General features: G+C 42.9%; 1 protein-coding gene across 1 annotated transcript in view; it reads left to right on the top strand.

Moving 5' to 3' along the window:
• Positions 1–5,447: 5,447 nt before the first annotated feature.
• The window catches only part of LOC106810928 (protein timeless homolog), a gene marked incomplete at its 3' end in the record, with an annotated part of 24,703 nt that continues 12,667 nt past the window's right edge, over positions 5,448–17,483 (top strand). Inside the window, 1 exon segment of the mRNA XM_014814411.1 lies at positions 5,448–5,491. Coding sequence (XP_014669897.1) covers positions 5,478–5,491 — 14 coding nt within the window.

Raw genomic sequence — 17,483 nt, 5'->3', positions numbered from 1 at the left:
TCGCCTACTCCACTGAATTCGGAGCGTGTGTGGTCTCATTGTCCTGCGATTTTCCCCGTTACTGATCGGAGCATATCAAACTGGTTTGATATCTATATACCGATAAAAATCGCACGGATAAAATCAGACCGTAGTGTCTGTGGTGTTCAACGGAAATACCTGGTTACACGGGCCAATCAGCATCGAGCAAAATTCACATTATCGACAAAATGGCAGCGTCAAAGTTATTGAAATCCTATCTTCTGGACTGATTGCATCTCTAATAACTGTATCCTCTAGTTTTATATCAGGGCCCAACATCTGCATGTACTAGACAGTCTGCAGCCGGATATCCGCGCGAAGCGCGCCAACGCCGCCCTGGCGGCATTCTAACACGATTTCGCTGCTCCCATTCCATCACCTTCAACGGGTTTACATATATAAGGCAAGCAGCAAGTTCGCTGAGTTGAGCAGTTCTGCCGATTGGACGACCGATTTCACTACCCATGTAAGCTTGAGATTGGTTGAAATGAGAGCTCGATAGAGGTTTTTTGCGACTCGGGCGCGCTTCTGTTTTGCTGTGATAAAAGACGACATTTGGCACTTTCTTCTTTTTTGTTTGTGTTGATGAAGTGTAGTAACCATATGAGCGTGCGGATAGACGCGCAAAGACGGACGCCGAGATTATTAGCATAAGTATTGACCTGGCCTGGTACCTACACGCACCCTCGGTCGGCTCAATACTTGGTGACACAACCCTTACTCCGGCGCATATCTCGCTACACTCAGTAGTGTTTGGCGTGTGGAAAACCTGTCGACCCGGGTATCCAATACTATATAAATGCACATGGCAATTGATAGCATGGCGTTTGCGTGCTATGTTATATACCAGGAAAAGTTCTCTTATTTGTACGTCGTTGGTGAAGTCCTCGTTATAAATAAGGACGAGTTCCGCAACCGGCATTTTTTCGGTATCGGAAGCGGCGCGAGTCAATTACACACGAATGAAAAGTCGAGATTTTGTATGGCGCAGACTTAACCGTCTATAAATTAAGTATGTGGTAACCAGGCGCAGATGCGAAGATTATAGAATTGTTTACATTACCGGCGACCGCTGTGCGTAGCCGTGTTAATGTCGAATTCTCACACCCCGACCAGGCTGTGTGAACTATACGTCAACTGACAAACCCTAGTCATTAAACTAACCTATGCAATCCGGTTCTCTTGATGCTAGTCGAACTAGATCTTGCAGTGCAAGCGCCTTGCATGCTTGCAGTGCCGACAGTCATAAACACTCAATGATGTACAGTACAGTCTTGTCGCGGTATTACTTTAAGTATGCATGAGTGACGGGAAAGTTGTAAGCTTGGCAATAGTTTGTATGTGTAACGGCAGCTTGCTGTATAACTGATCCATGAGACTGATATAGCTAAGGTTAGTAACAGTAAGTGTACTGGGGACCGTACATTGAAGCCCACTATTACAAGTAAATGTCATAATGGCTGCATAGTATATACAGAAAGGTGAAATATAACCTGCATGAGCACTGAATGTTTCCAGATTATATTTATATACCAGGTTATTTTTATACTGCCTATAGCCTAGAGTCCTAAACATATACATACAAACCGCTATAATAGAACTGGGACTCCGCTCCAACCGATCTGTATGTATGTGCAACGCATTGTATGTGTTTGTAGCAATCGTCTGATGAGTAGCAAATAGTATATTATAGCATGGACGTTCGTCAACCGCTTAGCTTAGTGCAGCTCGATGGTAATCGAGGTGGGAGCGAGTCCCAGTCTATATATTAGAGTTTTGTCTGCAGCCATTTCCATTACTGGGCAAGGTTCGGCGAACGCGAGAATTTTACGTCAGTCTTGTCGGATGTCTCGCATTCAACACAGCTCGTAGAGAGAAAAAGGAGAGAAATCTGATGTTTTTTAGGCTGCAATCTGCAACATTAGTTAGACTGCAGCGCTCCTGTAGAATCGCAATGATCGTCCGTGCGTCCGCTCCGTCAACAGTTGGGCACAAATCTTAACCGCGTCGACGTACGGTGCAACGATATTCGGACATGGGGGGTAATCGCGAAAACGAGTTGGGAAATGTCGAAAGCTGGGGTCAAAGGTCATAAGGTCAGAGAGTGTATAAAGAAGGGGGAACATTGCACTCCTTAATTAAGGTATAGGGAGGAAATGCAGAATTGCGGCACAAATCTAAAGCGGCTCGACCTACGGCTCGTGATAGTCCGGTGTATAGCATCATGGTAGGAAAAATTTATCATTGTTGCCGAAATTGAGGGACAGCAGGGCAGATTTTAGACATTTCTCTGCAAAGCGAACATGGTCTGACGAGGGCGATTGAAAAACTTTTGTTTCAGCGTGAACCTACCCGATTTTTATGGCTTTATTGAAAGGGACGCATGACAATGTGCATTCCCCACTGACATTGTGAAGAAGTAAGTTGTCTGATAACTTTTTTGACCCTCAAACGAGGAGGGGTTAAACATGGATTGTGTTGACTTGTTAACGATAAGGAGTGAACTGCTTATTATATTAGAGGCGCCCCTCCCCCCACCCTCAGCTCTTTCCGCCCTCCCCACACCCCCTCACCCCCCCGCCCCTTCCCCACGCTCCCCACCCTCGCCCCCACCCTGCCCCTACCCTCCAAACTGCGTTAGTGGGGCGTGTTCTCTAACAATGATGTGTAAGCAACTGCGTGTCTGCATATCTGCGCCTAACAAACCTCGTGGTAGCTACGCACACTGAAAATTTTACGTTTATAATCGAGAAGGCAATACAGACCTGAACACAAAGAAATTTGAAAAAGCCCAGACCTCTACGGCTCTTGTTATAACAAGTGAAGCATTTCTGTTCGCAATCCAACAAAAATGAATACTACCCATCTGGTCCGTCCCCACTAAAATGTGCGGACTGTTCGCGTGCAGCACTAATGTATAACCAATGACGCGTACGGCCAATTCATTCGGCGCTACGATCCATAGCTGCCAGCGCTGCATAAGCTGTCGTAGGACGTTCCCAGCAGCAAGATCTGGCGCAAAATATAAGCAGCTTACGGATCAACATCTCCTTTCGGAACGAGACGCTTCTCTAGTATACCCGTTCATCTGTCTGTCAAATTATTTGGCTCAGTTAAAACGTGTAGAATTAACGCTTCTAAAAAAATTTTCAGTGTCCTTTCTTCCCGGAAGCTCTTTGTATTAAGACTTTATACCAAATCCAGCTTTCCCAGTGGCCCTAAAAGTCCTAAAAATTCCTCAAAATTTTGAGCTCGCCTAAAATTCTAAAAAAAACTTTAAAAATGTATGGCAATTCCTAAAAAAGGGCTTAAAAGTTTTGATTAAACAATTCCTAAAAAAAAAATATTGGTGTATGAGATGTAGTGAAACTTTTGGTTGTAATTATGTCTAATGCAGGGTCTCCAACCATTCCTCATTCTGCAGAATCTTGACGATTTCTAGCTAAATTTCCGCATTCTGCGAGCGCTATAAGGTTATATATTATTTCAGTGCATTGGATAAGCCAGAAAGTGATGCACTGATTGTTCGCATTTTCCTTTTTTGAACACATTGTTTTTTTCAGGCATTTTGTATTTGGGCATGTCTACGGTAAATGGAAGCAGCCTAAGATCAGACAGGCGCTGTCTGCAAAGGTGTCGCAATAGTTTTGTCTGCTAATTAGACAAAGCGGTGTAGAGGTTGAGTCTAGGTTTGAGATTAGGTGCTTATCAAGACATGAGAAATACCTGGCGGCCACAGTATGGCCTCAATTGCAGGCAAAAAATGCTTAAAATATTTCAAAATTAATTCCTGGGTGGTATGGCCCTAACCGCTGCTAGGCAGCTGGCATGCCTACGGCACAGCGGCCTGCCTGCGGGCAGCCAAGGTACATTTTGCCACCTTATCAATTTCTGAATACGCCACTAGTTACTGATCACCCGCGGGAAAGGCATTCCGCATTCTGCATGTTCCAGAGGGCCTTGAGACCCTGCGAATCGGATGGTAATCTAAGTGGTATCGTTTGTATAGCAGAGTAAGTAATTGTGTACTCTCAGTCTACAGTGATATCCCTAAGCTTTCAGTAAAGGTATAGTACAAGACATGCCTAAATTTGCACTGCAACATGAAGGACTTGAGATAGGAATAGCTGGTAGAAGCGGACACATACCACATAGAAGCCTGTACTGTAAGTAAACGTTGATAAAAATTAATGAAGAGGTAAAAAGTGACTTATTTTATTCTAAAATGGTTCGATTCATCCCTAAACAATTCCCTAAAATAGGCCCTAAAAACACTTTAATGGTCTTCCTAAAATCAGCCTGAAAGATTTGTCCTAAGAACTCGCCTCGGAAAGCCTGAAATCCGAACTGCTGCCGTCTGTGTATCCATGTTCGCACCCATAACATTCTGGCTCTAGCAGCGTTACGTCGCCTTCGACGACGTAAAATTAACAAAATAACGAGTAAGGTGCTCTGTTTTATTTATGCAGGTTTGAAACGCGCGAATTTTGAAAAAGTCAAAATGATCGATCTCACAATATTTATCCTGATTTGAAGTTGGTAACGGCAGCTGAAACTGATACTGATACTAGTACAGTTGTTTAACTGACGTTTTTTTTGTTATTTATGACTTTTTTTTTTTTTTCTTTTTATTTTTTAAGAATTTTCCGCCTTCCTTTGTTTTATTCGGTGTATCTTTTCTTCCCCAATAATTTTAATTTTTTAGTATTTATTATTCTTTTTTTGTTTTTTGATGTTTTATTTTTTTATTTGTTATGGTTTTATTTTTTATTTTTATTTCGGATATTTATTTTTGTAGATTTTTTTTTTTTTATTACTTATTTTTTTTACTTACACGCTAGAGCCTAGGGTATGATCAGCCAAACGCAAGTACAATGAAACAGAGGCATTGTGGTAATTTACCGCATAGGTCACAATAACGGAAGAGCTTATTCAGGCAGCAACTTATGAGTGCAATTGTGTCCCTATGTGTTTATTGCATCCTAGCTCATATGATGAACGTTCAATATAATTATTAGAGATGCTGGCTTAATTCGAAGGTTTCTATGTGGTTTACTATGCGTAGAATCCAGCACAAAATCACGCAAGAACCTGCTCAAAAATTTACGAACATGTCTAATGGAATGGGGAATAGCGCTATTTCCAACACTCGTGAGACTGAGTTTGCACGGTCTACCTTCGACACAACGCCCCTAATACAATTAAGCTAAAGTGTAATATTTTGGTCATTTATAAGTAGACGTGTGAATCTCATTGATGCTCATAATGAATATATAACTTAACATGTCTCTTCTGTTCAAATCAACCAGAAACAATCAAAGGATTCTAATTAGGTACTTAAAGAGAGAAGACATACATGTTGATATTGCCGTCGACAACCTGGCAGCACGCAGATTCTTCAGAATGACCTGGTTCACATAATAAAAGTTCTACAATGAGTGAGGAATACTCTATTGATGGCAACACTTAGGTATCGGGCCACATTAAATAATATGTAATTCTATTAATGTACTCTAGCAAACCTGTAATAATTTCTCTCTTAACGAAATCAAATGATCGCTAGGCAAACTATTTCGTAACGAAGAAACCAAGATAGATTAACCACATAGAAAACGAAAAAAAGAGCAGTTGTCGCCAACTATCATGTATCCCCCGTGATCTAGATATGAATAGATATATCTCTGTAAGGACGTAGTAAAGGCCCAGGTAAACGCTTAAACTAAGTCAAACAAAAGACACAAAGGTTTGTTACAGCAACTGTGTGAGCCTCAGATGTGGGCAAGTATATGGAATACTGGTTACCACTAGGACGGCGCGAAGAGGAAATCGTCCAAGTCGACGGTGAAGGGTCAAAACACTAGAAGGTCAAGGGCAGCTGCTGGTTTGGTATGCGACCAGCGACCTTCTCCCCAAGATGCTGTAATGCATACCAAGTTTGGTCGCGTACTAGGTCAATATAAGGTGCTGATCCCGTCCTAAGAGAAAGGAAGAGAAATAATGACTAAAGGCGTGAAGTCCAAAGGTCCACCAGTGACCTGGTGAGGAGCCACAGTTTTTACCACGGATCAATCGCGCATGTCAAACTTAAAGAATTTTGGCCCCACTGAAGTGCTATATGGATAAAGCAGAAAAAGCGCCAATCAATAAAAATTTTCGGTGTGGGCGCGGCAGTCTATTTCGAGAGTGGCCATGGTAAATCAACATTTTTGTGGAAATATTGTAGTAACATGTAACTTGTGCTGTTTATTACCCGATTGTCATGGAATTTGCACATCAGGGCGATATAAACGATGTTTCTAATATCATATAATGTATATATGTTACCTTTGATGACGAATCAATAAAAATTAATATAAATTTAAATACAAAGATTTTTAATACAAAATTATTAATTTAAATTTTAAAGATTTTCTAATTTTTTAATACACCCAAAATTTTAATACACAAATATGAACAAAATTTTTCATGACAATCGGGTAAAAAGTGCAGAAGTATACAGGTTCCTAGAATATTTCGACAAAAATGTTGTACCATCATGGCAACGATGACTCCGCCGCACACGCAAAAAACGATAGGTGTCTTCGCTTTACGATAACGCACCTTCATTCGAATATATGAAGATGATCCGAGAAGAACTGCAGCTGGTAGAGCGTTCACAAGGAAATCTCTACGGCGGCGGCGCGAACTTCGTTCGGGGGATACAATGAATGCAAATACATGACAAATTACAATTATATTGACATTATATTAAGTAAAACCTGTTTCTAGTGACAAATACATCGAAACAAGGTAACGTGGGTAAAAACGCCCACTTGACTTGTTTTCACTGCTAGTAAAAAATGACAAGATCTATGAATTATTAAGTGGAATATATTTATAATAAGTACAATGTATATAAATATTAATAATAAAAAGAATTAAATTCATTAACATATTTTAAGGGTACATAGGTGCTGTTGAAAAGAATGAGAAAAATAAAGTTTAAAAAAATGACCGTCAAAGGTTTAGCCTAATCACTTAAAATTATTTTATTTTAAAACGGTTTTATTTTTTATTATTCTTTAGTTCCCTGGTTCCCAACCGGGGGTACTACTACCCCCTGGGGGTACCAGCGAACACCACAGGGGGTACCTGTGAAGCCTCTTAGACAATTAAAAAAAAGTAGTGCTATAGAATAATCAGCGGGTGATTCAGGCATCTCTATCGACAGTGCCAACAAATCATGGTTTTCGGTCCAGGCAAGCAAGCGACAGAGTGGTACCCTCCGCGTGCCAGCGCAGCAGCAGCAGCGAGGCCCACGCAGCAGCACGGGCCGCGGGGAGGAGGGGGAGGGACCCTAAATGTGCCAGTGCAGCAGCAGCAGGGCCCACGCAGCATGGGCCAGAGGGAGGAGGGGGAGGAACCCTACATGTACCAGCGCAGCAGTAAACATACATCCCCGCAGCAGGAGCGCGGTAGGGTTACCCCTCTGTGCGTCAGGGCAGTAGCAGCCGAACCTCGCTCGGCACCGCTAAACTAAAACTAAAACTAAAACTAAAGTGAAACTGTTAACAGTCACTGGTTATAATATGAAACCTCATTGAACCGCACGGAGGATGTGGTAAGCGTCTTCCTATCTTCGATACGGACCAATCTAAGTGGTCTGATTGAATACTGAGCGCTCTCGGATTATCATTCAGTTTGGAGCACAATGCCGCCTAAAAAGCGTAAATACAATGATGATTATGTCAAGCTAGGATTTACATGTGTAACTGGCAGTGATGGTGTTGAGAAGCCACAATGTTTCTTGTGTGGAAAAACATTTTGTAATGATTATATGAAGCCGACAGGAATGAAGTCGCATCTCCAGACCGACCACCCTCTTCGCGTCAATGATTCGGCTGATCAGTTTCGTCAGAAGAAGGCAAGATTCGCGACTGCCGGTAAGCTAACGACGGGCCACAGGTTCGTGCCAACCCAAAAGCCGGCCCTTAAAGCGTCTTTTCGTTTCGAGTGAAAAAACCTCACACAATCGGGGAAACACTGATCAAGCCATGCGCCCTGGAAATGGTCCAACTCATGTGCGGCGAGCAGCATCGCAAAGCTCTTGAAACCATCCCACTGTCGGATAATGTCATCAAACGCCGCATCGATGACATAGCGAACGACATACTCGACCAGGTGGTTTCAGAAATCAAAGCCAGTTCGTACAAAATAAGTATGCAATTGGACGAGTCTACAGACTGCGCTCAATGTAGCCAGTTGCTAGTATTTGTGCGATATATGCATGAATGTGACATAAAGGAAGAATTCTTTTTCGAGAACCCCTCGTCACCACCACAAAAGCAACGGATGTTCTGGATCTGGTTACCAGATTCATGGACAAGCACAATATTCCAATGGATAAGCTGGGATCTATGTGCACTGGCGATGCGCCAGCGATGCTTGGCAATAAGTCGGGATTTGTGCGTTGGTCAAATGGTTGGTACCGGACATAACCGTTACCCACTGTGTCTTACACCGCCATGCCCTTGCATCCAAGTCTACCACAGGATTTCAAGGACATTATGACGAACGTAGTCTCGGTTGTGAATTTCATACGTAGTCGAGCTTCGAACCACAGACTATTCCTAGCCCTTTGCAAAGAGATGGGGAGCGAGCACGAAGTTCTGCTCTATCACACCGAGGTGCGATGGTTATCCCGGGGACGTGTCTTCACAAGAGTATACGAACTTTGAAAATACATTGAATTGTTTTTGCGCGACAAAGGTAATATGCTGCATGAAAAATTAAGCGATAATGACTTTATTACCTCACTGGCCTATATGTCTGACGTATTAACATTGCTCAATGAGCTCAATACTTCGCTTTAAGGCCGTCAAGTTACACTTATCGACGCGCAAGAGAAGATAGCGAGCTTCAAACAAAAACTACAGCTGTTTGGAGGAAATGGACGATGGACAGCTATCAGATTCTGTATCCTCATCAATCAGTAGCCACCTTGAAAGTCTGGCCAATTCATTCGATGGATATTTTCAAGATCCCGTCGAAGAGAAATCTGCTGTCCGAAACTGGATCCGAAATCCGTTCCTCTGCGATTTGGACTCCTCTATTGATGATCAGAATGTGTTCAAAGAGGACATCATCGACATTATTCCTAAACAGCCACTGAAGCGCCTCCTAGAAACAACGTCAGTAACTGAATTTTGGTGCAGTCAGCAGATACGCGAGGCCTACCCGGCTATGGCTCGTGAAGCTATTTCCGTTCTAGTTACATTTGTAACCAGCTACCTGTGTGAAGCAGGCTTTTCAGCGATGGTAATTACAATCAAGACAAAAGCCCGTAACCGCCTTGACATCCGCAGAGACATGAGAGTCAGTCTGTCAAAAACTGAACCGCGGTTCAAAAAGTTAGTTTCTGCCATGCAGCAGCAGTATTCTCATTGAACTGTCGTTTAGTGCACAGTGCGCTTGCTTGGAAAAATTTGCTGTGCGACTGCATTAATAAAACATAAACATGATGTCAAAATATTCATGACAATACATCAGTGTTGGTTCTTCATTTTGCTTATGGTGGGCGAAGGGCTACCAGGAGATCACGTAAAAAAAATTAGGGGTACGGGGAGTCCAAAAGGTTGGGTACCACTGCTTTAGTTGATATATATTAACAAGGGTTAATTACATAATTATAAACAGGGTGCAAAATTAACTGGAGTCCGGAGTCAAATACTCCCTGATTTACTGTCGGACTCCCTGATTTGACATATGCAGGAGTCCGTGTGACTCCCTGAAAATTCTGCCATACTAACTAGTTCGTTCCGGAGCACGGCCTCGTGGAATTACCGTATTTTTTCAGCTAATGTCCAAAGAAAATTTGACAGGCGTGCAACCGCATGAATCTTAAAAATAAGCACATGCGTTAATGTTAATATCTTAAATTTTGAACCTCAGACTCCCTCTTTTTGAGGGCAGGGACAGTCCAGTCCGTTGGACTCCTGTGTTCAAAAGTTATTAACTGTGAAAGTTAGCTGTGATTAAAATATTAAAATCAATTTTAATATTTGCTTAATAATATTTTTTTGAGTGGGCGTTTTTACCCCGGGCAAAATCAAGGGCCTCGGGGTAAAAACGCCCAGTACCATCTTTAACACCAAACTCTATTTCAGCCTCATTTATCAAACCTCAATATTAGAACTTCATACAGCTATATATTTTGTGTGTGTGAGTAAGTATTAGCTATTAGAAGCTTACCACATATATTAATCAATGTATTTCTTATATTTTGTTATTCAGGTTTGATCAACTAGATTAAAGTTCATTTAAAATTGGTTGCAAATTTTATTGTGACGTATGATTGAATAATTTCACCGGATCTCTATAGTTCACATGATAATAATAAGGGTTATTTCAGTTAGATCCAAATTATAACTTAGGTCTGATGTTTCAAAGCGAGCAATGAAGTTTGCTGTTCTAAACTCGCTTCAGAAAAGACAAACACCAGGTAATTCTAAAAAAGGGGCAAAGCTGTGAGAAGATCATTTGGGGAATTCCTAACAGAAGATGAAGTGGTTGTCAGGCTACAAACAGAAGAAAAAGAAAAACAGAAAAGGAAAGCAGAAATAAAAGAGAAAAAACAACTGGCACAAAGTAAGAAAGAGCAGCTGCAGAAGAATCGAGAAGTAACAAAAGAGAAAAAAGCACTCACAGAAAAGGAAAATGGAACAAAATAAAATAAAAGCAACAGCAAAAAAGAACAAACAAGGAACAGAAGTGACATCAGAGAGATCCCCAGTTTCACCACAGGCAGCTTCATCAGGGACTGCAGAATCGGCAGGTTCATCTGAAAACATGATCACTGCAAATTATCAAGTGGGAGAGTATGTGGCAGCTATATACGATGAGGATTTATACATTGGAGTAGTGATGCTACCAATTACTCCAACTCATGTGACCATCAAGTACATGCATCCTCATGGAACCAACCGGTTCAGTTGGCCAGAACGAAATGACATTCTGCCGACTCGACGGTGTGATAACCTCTGCAAACTACAGTCCATCATTCCAACTGTAATGGCGTAGTAAAAGAAATAAAGAACGTCGACATATAAGAACGCCATTACATTATAAACGAATTGTTTGACCAAAAGTATCTTAAAGGAGAAATATCGTGACAACGAAAGGTCTACACATCTTATCGAAATTCAATATGTCCGCTTCCCGCGCTCACTTATCAGCCGCAAGAAACAAAAGAGCAATAAAACAATAGTTTTCTCCTGTCCACATCTAATGCAATGTTTGGCTATTACATACCGGCCCCTTAATTGGGATCTAACAAATCACAATTACTCCACAATCATCAGGACAAACATTTCTCAATGACTGATCAGATGAGTTCTATTCCCCTACATTGTCCATTTCCGCCTCTAGGATAAGACACAACTTGGCGACTGGACGCACCAGCACTGATGAGGCAGTTTTCACTTTAACGACCCTAACAAAGTTATCTTTGTCCTTTGTGACTTCAATGATTCGACCTAAATTCCACGAGTTTCTTGGGGAACTATCCACCACTAGAACTATGTCTCTAAATTGCGGACTGTTCGCTGGCAGCTATGTATCCGTGCGCCGGCCAATTCATTCGGCGCACGGATCCATAGCTGCCAGCGCTGCATACTGTCGTAGGACGTTCCCGCGCAAGATCTGCGCTTAAGCGCTTCGGATCAACATCTCTTTTCGGCAACGCTTCTCTAGTATCCCGTCTCATCTGGCTTGTCAAAATTGGCTCAGTTAAAACGTGTGAATTAACCTTCTAAAAGTTTTCAGTGTCTTTCTCCCGAAGCTCTTGTATTAGACTTTATCCAAATCCCAGGCTTTCCAGCGGTCCTAAAATTCCTAAAAATTCCTAAAATTTTGAGCTCGCCTTGAAATTCCTAAAAAAACTTTAAAAATGTATGCAATTCCTAAAAAAGGGCTAAAATTGCATTCAAATTCCTAAAAAAATGTGAGTTTTTGGTGATGAGATGATGAACTTTTGGTTTGTAATTATGTGTAATGCAGGGTCTCCAACCATTCCTCATTCTGCAGAATCATTACCATTTCTAGGCTAAATTTCCGCATTCTGCAGCGGCAAGGTTATATTCATCATTTCAGTTGCATTGTACAGAATTTGCACTGATTGTTCGCATTTTTCGCTTGGACACATTGTTTTTTTTTAGGCATTTTGTATCTGGCATGTCTACGGTAAATGGAACAGCCTAGTCAGACAGGCGCTGTCTGCAAGGTGTCGCGTAGTTTGTCTGCTAATTAGACAAGGGTTGTAGGGTTGAGTCTAGGGTTGAGATAGTGTTATCAGACATGAGAATATGGCCCACAGTATGCCTCAATTGCAGGAAAATGGCTTAAATATTTCAAAATTTTCTGGGGGGGCATGCCCCCAGACCCCTCTAGCACTGGCATGTACGGCACGCGGGCCTGCCTGCGGCAGCCAAGGTACATTTCGCCCTCTTATCAATTTCTGAATACGCCACTAGTTACTGATCACCGCGGGAACATTCCGCATTTAGAGTTCACAGGGTTGGAGACCCTGCTAATGGATGTTTTCTAGTTATCTTTATACAGAGTAAGTATTGTGACTCTCAGTCTACCAGTGATTCCTAAGCTTCAGTACAAGGTATGTACAAGACATGCCTAATTTGCATGAAACATGAGGACTTGGAGGATAGGAATAGCTGGTAGACTGGACACATACCACATAGAACTGTATCTGTAAGTTAACACGTTGATGTTTATGAAAGGTAAGTGACTTATTTTATTCCTAAAATGTTTCGATTCATCCCTAAAAATTCCTAAAATAGCCCTAAAAAACCTTAATTTCTCCCTAAAATTAGCCCTAAAATGTTGTCAAGGACTGCTGGAAAGCCTGAAATCCGAACTGCTGCCGTCTGTGCAGGGCTCGAATTAACCGACGGCACCGACGGCAATTGCCGTCGGTGCCCCTATCAATTGCCGTACTGCCCCTGAAAATCCAACCCGACCGACGGCAGTCACCTGCCTTGCCCTTTTGTGTAATTGCCGTCGGTGCCCTTTAATCTACTGCCCTAGTTTCGTTTTTAGTCGAATCAACATGATCCCATGCTCTCTGCAGCATTCTCACACTCCACTAAGAATAAAGCGAATTCGTCTAGCGATTTGTTGTCGCCTGCTCGCAGAGTCGGCCAGTCTAGTGCCTTCTTGATAAAGGCAGTAGCAATCACCTCATCGTCACCATATCGTTCCTCTAATTGTCTGGTGGCAGCTGCATAGGCTTGTTCTCCTCTTAGATGACTGAAACCTGACACCACTCTGTAGGCTTCTCCATACGTGAATTGCTCCAAATAATTCATTTTCTCGTCTTCGTCGTCTGTATTTACTACAATCTTGGCGTGAAATTGACGCACGAATTTCCTATACTCCATGGAATTGCCACCGAACTTCCTAATGTCTGGAACAGGCTTACGGAGGTGGCGAACTACAGACTGAATGGCTTCCTCTGAAGTGCTAGACGTACCTGTAACGACTTTCATACCAAATGGAGCATTACTTACAGCCTTATGCTTTTCAAAGTGCAGATTTTCACGAGCTGACTGATCATGCACACTACCTTCGACTCCCGACTTGTCTGTACTTACATGTACTGCCGACATACCTGACTGTGACATATCTACCCTGTCACCTCTAACATCATTGGCAACCAACGAATGCTGTACCAGACCTGTGGGTATTACATTGTTAACAGTAGTAGGCAAATCATGCATAGCATGCACATTCTCTGACTCACACACTCTCTCACGTACTTCAGAATGCACATTGGCCTTAACAGCACTAACATCATGAGCAAACCGTTCACCATTAGCTGGTTCAAACACCTGTGCTTCAGGATTAATTCCTGGCACACCCTTCACCAAACTGTCAAGTCCCAATTCTGAGTCACACTGTTCAAATCTATCTAACACCCTGGTCCTGGCATCTGCCACAGCAATAGCTGTACTAAGCTTTAAGTCCTCTTCCTCCAGTTTGAGTGACAGCTTAGCAAGTTCGAGCTGTTTCTTCTTCTGCAGGGCTAACCTTCTCGTCTCAAGCTCTGCCTTCTTTTGCTCCTCCTTCAGTCTGTTCCTGCTTCTCTACAGTGTCACGTTTCCCCGTCATACTTTGCGCACGTGAATCTGGTCTTCCTGTGAAGTACTTATCAATAGACGTCTTGAAGTTCGTCAGATAGATGTCTCTTCCTTCGAACACGTCTTCGTATACGAGAGCTTCCTCTGTTGTAAGTTTGTCGATATAAAAGTCATGCGAATGCAAATAACTTTCAAATCTTGTCATCCATTCACTGTGATTTTCTTTGATTTCATGAAAAGAAGCATTCTGGGCAATTAAGTCCAGAACACGTTCCGAGAGACGTTTCACCTTTCTGAACTCTGCATTCACTTCCTTATACGCTCTATCTAGTTCGTATGCTCGTCCTTTCTCAGTATTTATCCTCGTTCGAACGGTCGCTTCGGGTTTCTCAATTTCAATGTCGTCCGAGGTCATTTGTTTCGGTTGGTCGCCCATACCCTCACCAGCGCTTTCCACGGAATCTGTTCTCTCATCTGGATCCTGGTGTTCCGGGTCTCCCCCTATGGGTGCTGCACATTCTCGGGTTTCACCGTCTGTGCTCTTTCTCATCTGATCCTCCCTGTCATCCATTTTATCTCCGGTCACTATGTCTTCTTCCATCAAACTCATAGTGTTACTGCAGGTCAATTCGTTTATAATGTAATGGCGTAGTAAAAGAAATAAAGAACGTCGACATATAAGAACGCCATTACATTATAAACGAATTGTTTGACCAAAAGTATCTTAAAGGAGAAATATCGTGACAACGAAAGGTCTACACATCTTATCGAAATTCAATATGTCGCTTCCGCGCTCACTTATCAGCCGCAAGAAACAAAAGAGCAATAAAACAATAGTTCCCTCCTGTCCTGCAATGTTTGGCTGTTACATACCGGCCCCTTAATTGGGATCTAACAAATCACAATTACTCCACAATCATCAGGACAAACATTTCTCAATGACTGATCAGATGGGTTCTATCCCCCTACATTGTCCATTTCCGCCTCTAGGATAAGACACAACTTGGCGACTGGACGCACCAGCACTGATGAGGCAGTTTTCACTTTAACGACCCTAACAAAGTTATCTTTGTCCTTTGTGACTTCAATGATTCGACCTAAATTCCACGAGTTTCTTGGGGAACTATCCACCACTAGAACTATGTCTCCAACTTTCAAATTCTGAATGGGCTTCACCCATTTCTGTCTGGATTGAAGTAAAGGCAAATACTCTTTGATCCAACGACTCCAAAATGTGTCCGCCAAGTGCTGCACTTGACGCCACCGCCTTCTTGTGTAATTGTCAGTCTTGCGGAAGGTTCCTGGAGGCAAATATTCACCGGGGCCTAGCAACAGGAGATGATTGGGTGTAAGCACCTCAAGGTCATTAACACTGTCGGATACCTCGGTGAGAGGACGCCCGTTCAGTATGGCTTCCACCTCACAAAACAGTGTATGGAGACCCTCATCATCCAATCGAATCACCTGTTCGTGCATCAGCGAGTACAATACCTTCCTCACTGAACGAATGAGTCTCTCCCAGACTCCTCCAAAGTGCGAGGCGGCTGGAGGATTGAATTCCCACTGTATGTTTCTCTGCGACATGAATCGGTGGACCTGGTCAAAGTTCCACCTTTGAATCTCTTCGCGCAACTCTCTCTCTGCCCCAACAAGATTCGTCCCATTGTCTGATCTGATAAATTTCGGTCGACCTCGGCGCGCAATGAACCGCCGAATAGCATCCACACAAGAATCTGTATCCATCGAAAACGCCACTTCAAGATGGATGGCTCGAACCGTTAAACAGGTAAAGATCACTCCATACCTCTTCAGAGAGCTCCTACCACGCTTAATCTCGAATGGTCCGAAGAAGTCCATTCCTACCCTTGTGAAGGGCGCTTCATCGGGAATGAGTCTTTCCTTAGGCAAACCTGCCATTTTCTGTTCAACACGTGGAGCTTGATACTTTCGACACGTCACACAACGCGAAACCAGTCCTTTGATCATTACACTGGCGCCCAGCATCCAATATTTCTGTCTAAGAACTGCCAGGATGGTGTTCTTACCCAAATGTCCAACTGACCTATGTATGTCCTCTATTATCAATTTAGAGACTGCGGAGTCCTTGGGTAACACAATAGGGTGCTTTGCTTCATATGGGAGATCAGCTCTTTCTAAGCGACCTCCTACGCGCAACAAACCGTCCTTCACAAAGGGGTCTAGCTTGTACAACTTTGATGATCTTTTCAGCGTTGGTGTCTGTTCCTGAGTGGTCCGTAGTTGTCCAATCTCCCCTTCAAAGTGTCTACGCTGAACATAGCGAATCAGAATCCTCTCTGCCCTATGCAACACATCAGTAGTCAGGAACGTAGACTTCTGTGTCTTTTTCCGCATGTTGTCACTAGCTGTTAGCAACCATCCTGTTACTCTTTTGAGCTTTGTCCAGCTAGAGCAGTTGTCGATCAGCCTCTCTAGTGGATCGTCCAATCGTGTAATCACTGCAGTGTTCACAGGCCTTTTTACCTCTACATCACCTTCTAGGATGGCCGTGTCTCCTTCAACTCGAGGCCATTCCTGTTCCGGCTTCCACAGATAGTCTGGGCCATTCAACCACTGACGATTCTTGAGGAAGTTTGTCACTGTCACTCCTCTTGAAGCAACATCTGCCGGATTCAACTTAGTATTCACGTACTTCCACTGATCTACACTGGTGGCTTCATGTATAATGGCCAGGCGATTTGCTACGAAGGTATGAAACCGAATGTTCTCGTTCGCAATGTACCTCAACACGGACATACTGTCCGTCCAATAGAACGTCTTATCAATGTGATAGTTCAGTTCCTCCGAAATTATCTTGCACAGTCTCACAGCTCTAGTAGCTGCAGTAAGTTCCATTCGAGGTATCGTTATAGCTTTCAGAGGGGCTACTCTGGCTTTCCCGAACAGAAATGTACAGTGAATCTTTCCAGTGGAGCTGGCATGATACAATCTTTCCGAAGTCAACAGGCTTGTAACATCTGTCTACTGTTAGCTTTTCCAACTCTGGAAGCTGTGTCAGCCAGTCATTCCACTTCTGTAAGTCCTTTCCACATATCATGTCGTCCCAACCTATTCCACGCTTGCATAAATCCTGAAGAAGTGACTTGGCGGTAAGAACAAATGGAGAAGCAATGCCCAATGGATCGTACACTGAGCTGACCGTCGAGAGAATCCCTCTTCTTGTAGGTTGTTGATCTTTCAGCTTGATATTAAACCCCAACGAGTCACTGTCTACTAACCAATACACGCCCAGGGCGCGTTCACTGGGAGGATCGTCAGCTAAGCTCATCTGTCGAACACCCTTTGCGCGTT

This window comes from Priapulus caudatus, unplaced genomic scaffold, assembly GCF_000485595.1.
Source record: "Priapulus caudatus unplaced genomic scaffold, Priapulus_caudatus-5.0.1 Scaffold487, whole genome shotgun sequence".
NCBI classification, from domain to species: domain Eukaryota; kingdom Metazoa; phylum Priapulida; class Priapulimorpha; order Priapulimorphida; family Priapulidae; genus Priapulus; species Priapulus caudatus.
Note: the sequence above shows the minus strand (reverse complement) of the source record. Positions and strands in the feature narration are given on the sequence as shown.